The sequence below is a fragment of the Apium graveolens genome, chromosome 4 (genome assembly GCF_009905375.1).
Source record: "Apium graveolens cultivar Ventura chromosome 4, ASM990537v1, whole genome shotgun sequence".
Classification (NCBI taxonomy): Eukaryota; Viridiplantae; Streptophyta; class Magnoliopsida; order Apiales; family Apiaceae; genus Apium; species Apium graveolens.
Genome location: NC_133650.1, coordinates 225,216,687 through 225,225,200, shown reverse-complemented (window position 1 = coordinate 225,225,200; position 8,514 = coordinate 225,216,687). Strand labels below are relative to the sequence as shown.

The window sequence follows — 8,514 nt, the reverse complement described above, 5'->3', positions numbered from 1 at the left end:
CTAACAAATTGTGCTGCTTATCAACATAACAATTATAGCACAGGATAACAAATATAATGTCACATTGCTGATGGCTGCTACATAAAGAGGAATTCTTTGCTCATTTTTTTTGACAAGTCTGTTTAAATTTATTTACTAATTTGTACGAATCCAATAGCGATTTCTTGGCCTTGTGAGAAGAGGAAAAAGTATATCCACGTGTATTCGTTTCCTCTTATAATAGCCAAAATCTCTAAATAATCCATAAAAAACAGACGCCTTCCACAAAAGTTTAGGTCGGGAATTGTTATGGGGGTAAAGATTTATATGCAGCATTTTCTGAAGATCGGAAAAAAAAAACCCAGAAACAGGTCCTCAATGACCTGCCAGTCCCCTCGTATCTTTTGAGCTTATGTTTTTACTTCTTGTTCTCCGAACAGAAGAGATGTCAGACCCACTCTCCAGTCAGACATCATCAAAACATCATTCTTTCCAGTTATTAAAGAAGGCAGACCAGCTTTAAGTTTTGTGTTTGACTGAAACCTCCTGCTTGACAAACATTTCCATTGATGACCTTAACAGATATAACAAAGACCTATAGAAGATTCAAACAACATAGATATACTTTTTTAACATAGTTCGCCATTGTCATAGCAACCAATGGTATAATATAAGATGTATTATAACTTTACCATCATAATAAGTCAGTAGTTACTTTCTGGAAAACTGTTTACGAGTGTTTTACTAATCACTACGATAACCCTACCCCAAGTACTTATTTAAAATCTATAGCCATTTATGTATATCAACTCATTTGCCAGGTTTATCAGCCAGTTGGTCAAAAGACAGATCCATAACATTATACTGTTTCACAATAATGAAAGCTTATATGTACTATGAAAACAGTAGATATAACCGGACTATCCAGATGTGAAGAGGGTGAAGCCAATTTGGAATCTAAGGTAACTTGATATCCAACCTTTTGCTCAAAATTTCTAACTTACCCGTGTTTCAATATTAAACATAAAAGTTAGATCAGTCTATTATCAAAGGTAGATAAAACTGCATTTGTAACACACGACTCCACCAGATAATAATGGTAAAAACCATGAGGCAGGAAGAAGCGATAAATATTTGGCTTAAACGACGATTCATATTCCGCAGAGATCAGAAACTGTCCATAAAAAAAATACAGTGAAAAAGATGCATACACTGGAGACAGAGGGCCTTCAAATGCACTTAGACATGCCTTGGCGTTGCTTGTGCTTGAGATTCGCTGTGCATAATATGTAGACACGACCACGATGTTTGACGGTTCTACAGAATTCACACATCTTCATCGATGACGACACCTTCACTTCACCACAGATGGAAACAAAGGAAACCATCAGAGCGAAAGATAAAAACACGCAAACAAATATCGGTCAAAGTAGTGGGACAAACTCTAACATACCACGAAAACTGAAACTTAATTTGTAATTCGAAAAATAAAGGCAAAACTAGGAAACTGAAGAACACTACAAGGGAAGTACATAAAACAAGCAGGACAAGAGAGGAGAACACATAGATATTACTATATTAGGGCTGTGTTTCAGTGTTTGGCAGGACAGGACTGCGATGTTGTGAAGTAGCGTAAAGGTGGAAGGGAATATAAAGAAACACAGAAGCAGACAGAAGAAGTCTAGAAAGACGTTGAAAATTTCCAAAGCACAGGAGAATCAACAACCAAACAATGTAAAAAATGATTTAGATCTAAATTAATGGAATGGAATGAGCAACACAATGTATAATATGTCTAAATGTCAACCAGATAACAAAATCTATCTTAACTATACAATTCATTTTACTAGAGAAAACGGTGCACCACATTCTCCCCTCCCTATTTGCATAATATATCACTCTGAATTATAATACCTAGAACAGCGTGATTTACTATGATTTATATAGAAAAACATCGAATCCTACCAGAACTGTTTACTACTTCACCCTTACTTTTCCAAGAAAGTTAACATCTAAAATCCAGAGAAAAACTTAGAAAGCAACAACTTCGTGTCAGCTATTTCTGAACCTTAGAGTTCTAATAAAAACGACAATAGAAACCAATTATAAAGCAAAATAGGGCTTAATCAATCCATAACACAAACATAATGTCAAAAATGGTATGTCCATTTTAGCAACAAATAAAGGCGTGTCAATATAAAGGCTCATCCTTTCCGCCTATCCAGATGCTTAGCGATATTAAATTCTAATCTAGCAAATAAGACTATACATATTTTATATCACGGATATTTAAATTTAGAAAGTTATAGATATTACCATCTTTTTATAAATAAGGTTTTTATTCGGACGTGAAGTTCTAACCTCTAGTCGAAAGGAATTCTGATCACCACCTCTGAGTAGCATGTCGATAAATTGAAGTAAATTGAAATACTTCTGATCTTTTTACTTATTTTAGATTTTTATTTTAATTTTACTTCAATTTATCGACATGATACTCAGAGATGGTTTTATCACCCTTATTTATTTCTTCTTAGGATTCTGTTGTATATTATAGGAACTCGGTAACTAAAAGATTTTCAGATGCAAATTATATGACAAATTCACACAGTTATGTATTCATATTACTTAAAATGCTTCTACAAATAAATACACATTTATCAGTAGGGCATAGCTTTAAACATACATCTAGCGACAAATTTTCAAAAAATTAATCCAGTCACTTTAGTAAAATTTTATGAAATACTAACGTATTTAGCCAATACCCACTTCGAGATAGAAAGAGAAAGATAGATGGGGTCGTGGGGGTATGAGGTACCTGCACACTGGACCTTTCACAAAACATGTACCATGTGTCCTATTCAAAGCTGGTTTCTTCCTTAATCATAATTCCATAAATCTCTTCCAAATACTATCATATCTTTGGTAGAAAAATCCTCATGTTTATGCAAATACATCATCACAAAGAATTTAGAACTCTAAACACTGATATCGTCTTCCTCGTTCACTTTAAAGGGCTCCTTCTTGACTTGCCGAGCTGCCTTTCTTTTTGCTTGAATCTGGTTAACATATTCTGCAAGTATGACATGGAACTGGGGCGCAAGTTTGCTGGTAGAATGGCCACTAAGGCCAGCCTTCCTCAGGGCCCGGGCAACATCTTTCTCAGCTTTCTGCATATGAGTAGTGCAGAGAGATGGAACAGTGGCTCTCAGTATTGGCTTACTGCAAAGTATTGGTCCTGCCGGCGAACTGCGAAGTAGGCAATCACAAAATAAAAAAAGTGTTAGCATTTTCAGCTGGAAACTTACCAACCACAGGAAATTTGCTTCAACTTGCAAGTACTTTGATGTTGATACATATTAAAAAATTCAATTTAACTTCGATGAAAACTTATACAGATAATTGGAATGAGTTGTATGACACAAATTGTATATACATGTAGTGATCTAATACCTACAATCTTTGCACAAAAAATCCATTGATGTCTACTTTATGCGGTAGGATGGTTTATGTGAGCCAGAAGCTAGACAAAGAAAGATAAATAATGTAGAACCCCCCCCCCCCAGGACACATACAAAATTACAAAGAAGTAATAACGCACAAATAATTTCCCAAAAACACTTTTTAACTAGAGAAGTATTACTTGTAATAAATATCAACTTGCACATAAGTAATATAACAGTACAATGCTTGAAGAATAACATACTCCCTTCTGTCCCATTTTCTTTTGCACAAACAAAAAATCAAGTACTCAGCAATTATATCAAATAAAATGATAACTCCTAAAAAAACATAACTAATTTCCATGTAACAGGTATAGTAGATACATACAGATAACATCAAAGTCTGGGCCACGTAGCAACTGACATAAAATGAAACAAAGACACTGGAAAATATGTCCATCCAGCAGGGATCAGGGTGACATGACAGTGGAGGGGGCATAGTAATATACGTAAATGCACAACGGCATTCCCAGCACTTAAACAAAGCACAATTCGTAAAAGTGGAGGGGGCATAGTAACATAAGTAAAAAAGCACAACAAAGCACAAAGGCATTTCTAGGCTAGAACAAATATGATTCATAAAAATGAAGTGCACTAGATATATATTTATTAATATAATAATAAATATAAACAAAATTCAAAAGCAAATAACAATTTCTAAGAAAAACAAGTTGAAGTACCTTGTAGCCAACATACATAACTTGTTTTCATTATACTAACATTAAATTGTCTTTATATGTTAAACAAATAATTCAACTTGAAAATTCATATAAATTTCCGGTAGTTGGTTCATTTCAATTTCTATTTGACTAAAAATAACAGCCATCATTCGAGAAGTAAGTTAGATCAAGCCCTTCATAAAAAGGGACAAAAATGCTAAACCCTTTCCACCTATTAGTTTTCTCAAATCGAAGCAAAAACCCTGCACTTTGCTACTCTTTGCTTATAAAAAGTTGCTTTTCACAACCATAGAGAGGGATCAATTCATTTCATGTAGTTATTATATAATAGGTGTAGAGCTATAAAGTACTATAAAAGAACTTGGGCAAAAAGATTAAAATGAATGTTACATAAGATGGACATAGATAGGGCAAGATACGATCAAGTAACTTGCTTCGCCAACCCCAACTAATCTATAAACATCTTATTAATCATCTAATAACCGAGAATCATCTTCTCTAAGCATCAAAAGTTCCGTGGAAGACTAGAACTATGATATTGACACACCAAAAGTAACAGTCCCGCATATTTTGCTTCTCACAATACTGCTAATTACACATTTATTCTTTCCACCTAAATTTTACATTCATCACTAAATTATTACATAATGCAGAACCATAATTTAAATCACAGCTACGCACAAAAACATGTCCAAACATGTCCATAAAGTTTAACTCAATCTCATCCTCTTTTTCCAGATCAAAATTCATACCACAAGCTTACTCTGCACTATGATGACAAAAAACCATTTTACACAAACAACATAACATATTACGAATATCAAACAAACAAACACAATTAATCGAAATTCAAAGCGAAAGAAGCCAAGACCGAACCTCTTAACGACATAACCGCAACCTTTATACAACTGCTGCTTGTCATCTTTCAAAATATGCATATGACAAAAGCGCGTAAGCTGCATCGCCTTCATTTTACATCCCTGAAGCGCACAACTATTACCAAACAACAAAGGCGTCACCACCGCCTTATTCTCACCTTCTTCAGCCTCTCCTCCTCCATCACAATTATCAATACTATTGTTCTCCAATTCTACATCATTAATAATAACATTATCGGTATTATTATTAAAATTATTTTCAATCTCACCGTCGTCTTGCACGAACGGACTCTTACCGTACTCCCAGTAATACTTTCCGTACTGATTTTTGACTTGTTCCATTAAAGCCCAGTACTGGTTTTTATACAACCTGGCGAGTTGGTGGAGTTTCCGAGATCGCCGACTCAGTACTTCCGACCGAGTTAGGTGGTCCGAGTTGGATAAAGCTTTGTCGGGATCCATAATTGGTAGTGACAAATTGTTGAGTGGAGGGGACGTTTGTGAATAGTAATTAGGGTTTGTTGAATTGGGAAAATTGGACATTTATCTTTTATACTATGCCCCGTTTGTTTGGTGTTTTATATCGGGTTTTATTGAAAGGCGCTCACTTTTATTTTAAAGTAAGTTTGATTGGTTGATTTTTTACCCTCTCGTTCACACAAATTTTATTAATTAAATTGATCTAAACTTATAATTTTTTTTATTATGGAATTATGGATATATAATAAAAAAAAATAGTGGTTTTGTATATCACTACATTTATATCCCGACGCACAGTTTTTCATGATACTATTATTTAATAAAAATTAGGAACACTTTCTGATCGTTCAAAAATAATTTAAAATTATTTCATTGATTAATTGTATATTTGGGTAGATTCAGGTATAACAAAAAATGATACTATTAAAATAAAAATATATAGTAATTTGATATTTAAGATATAATAATATAATTTAAAATAACTAATATTAATATTAGAGTAATTACAAAAAATACTAATTTTTCTAGTTTTATTATCTTCCAAAAATATTTGCAAAAATACGGTACAACCATAATCAACCATATGTGCATATGTGCAACTAGTTGTATCAAATTTTTTTGGTTGCATTTGAGGTTGCACGTACTTATAGAAACTCGTTCACATTCCATCTAGTTATATCGAGTTGTACAAAACCATATTTTTTAAAACAAAATTGAAAAATAGTATTTTTATAAATAAAAAAATATTTTTACAATTTTTGATAATAATTTTGGACCTGGATATTAAAAAATCCTTAATATAATGTAATTCAATTAATGTATATTTTTAATTAATGCATATTAAAACTAGTTTAACTTTAAAATTATTATATACTTTTAGGTGATACTCCTAAAATTTTGATGATGTAAGTCATCAATCTATTTATTTGTAATTTACAAATATGAGCAATATAATTAAGACAATGTTATAGTAACTTTGTCTTGTTGAAAATTAAATTGTGATAGATGTTTATCTTTAGCAAGCTTAGAATATTTTGACATGTCTTAACAACTAATTATTAGTCTCCGTCAAGATTATATTCAAGATAAAATAGACATATGAGTTTCAAGGAGGTTTAATATTATTAAATTTTGTAAGGACTCTAATATATTTTTATATATATATATATTATATAATATTATCTTTTACACAACCAATTTCTAATGAAGTTATTTATAAAATGAATTCTATCTAAATAATAATCCTATATATTCGCTTTTAAAATCAAAATATTTGGTCTTTAAACATTTTTAAATCTATCTTATCTTTAGTTAATTGTATTTTCAAATTGTATTTAACTTTCAAATATTAACAAACACACGGGAAACTAGGTTAAGACCATGCTAGGTTGTTTTGGTAATTTGAAAGTAAACATAGTGTATAAATACATATTGGTATATTATTTATAAAAGTTCATCCTCAAATAACACCGTATCTTTGTTCAAGGTGTAATTATTGGGTGGTGGATCATTGAGTTTGGATAACAAAAGTTCAGAAAATTAATTTGCTAGAGAAAATTGTACTTTGGTTCATAAATGTCTTAAAGAGCATTTGATTTTGGGAACGAGGTTATTAGCAAGCTATTTTCAGTGACAAGGTAAAATGATCAATATATTATTGAACCTTGTGATCGGATCAATTCAGTGATTAATAATATATTATCTTACTAAGTTGGCAAGGGATCAGGACATAGATCATAGGGTTATGGTTGAACCTTGTGTTCTTTATTTATTTTTTATCTCTAAACTGCTTTATATTTTGTTATCAACTTGCCGACAACATATAATCGGTCTTAACATCAAGCTGCCTCGGGAGTTTAATAATTATTCGATAATAGTTAAAAATCGGTATTAATTAGCCATAAAACCTATGATCTTATATGAAATGAGATCCATAACATTCCTTATGCTTCAGCTATTGAGGCTTATGTATGTTCAAGTTAGTACCCTGCCGAATTTGGTATTTGTTAGAAATATGTTGCAACACCTAAATAGATTTATTTTGTGTCTTTTGTAGTCATCAACAGATAATCACAATTATCTATCCGTTGATGGAGTAGCTTATATCAATAATTATGTAGCACATTCTGTACACTAGAATAGTTGGGGGTTTAGTAGTTTTGATTGTTTCTTAGCCATGTTGACTACTAGCAAGATATACAAAATAGGTGGGTTAATTGTATATATGAAATGCCTTGTAATTTTGTATACGTGAAAGAGTATCAACTATTATGTACACAACTTTAACTGCTAAGTCAAAAAGCTTCAACGGATGATTCTACAAACTTCTACGAATAACTCATATACCCTCACCAGATAAGCCAGTCAAGCTATCAACAGATAAAGCTGTCAACGTATATTATCTACAAAGTTTCAACAGATGACACCAATATAGTGTCAACGGATATTATCTACAAAGTTTCAATGTATGACACCAATATAGTGTCAACGGATAACATTCAAAAGTTTCAACGGATTGTCAACTAGATAGCAGTTGAAAGGGACTTGACAGAAGTAGACAGAGTCACATGGGTTGATAGTGCACAAAAGAAATACGACAGCGTGTTTGCAGGTGATAGAAGAAAATGAAGCATTTCCATTTCTATGCAAGACAAGCTCGTTCAAAGATGCTATATCTAACTTGGATTGATTGGATAGAGAAATGAAGAAACTTGTTAATTGGACCTAGTTGATAGAATATATTTTTGTCTTATTGCACATGTAACTTGGTGATATATAAACTAAGTGTATCAAATATTTGAGAACCAAGAATTACAAGAAATTATTAGAGAGTCTTTGTAAGCTGTATTTTCTAGCACACTCAAGTTCTAAACTGTAATATTTGTAAACAGCTGTGTGCATCTTTGCATCACAGAATATTCTTCAATCAATATGCATCTCTGGTGGAAATATGAATCCACCAGAAAGTTTTTAAACTTGCATTTATTTACTTTGTGT

At 32.1% G+C, this 8,514-nt stretch overlaps 1 protein-coding gene across 5 annotated transcripts; it reads right to left on the bottom strand.

The window, feature by feature from the left end:
* Positions 1-5,600, bottom strand: LOC141720655 (uncharacterized). 5 transcript variants are annotated; one of them, XM_074523186.1, is made up of 4 exons: positions 5,036-5,600; positions 2,795-3,225; positions 1,191-1,336; positions 1-574 (listed from the first exon to the last, which is right to left on the bottom strand). In XM_074523186.1, exons 1-2 carry the CDS (start codon positions 5,578-5,580, stop codon positions 2,955-2,957), a joined length of 816 nt encoding a protein of 271 aa, XP_074379287.1. In that variant the 5' UTR covers positions 5,581-5,600; the 3' UTR covers positions 1-574; positions 1,191-1,336; positions 2,795-2,954. The 5 variants fall into 5 exon arrangements, with proteins under 5 accessions (XP_074379287.1, XP_074379286.1, XP_074379289.1 ...); XM_074523185.1 differs by having other exon boundaries at positions 1-525; XM_074523188.1 differs by lacking the exon at positions 1-574 and having other exon boundaries at positions 1,102-1,336; positions 5,036-5,249; positions 5,334-5,600.
* Between the last annotated feature and the right edge of the window lie 2,914 nt (positions 5,601-8,514).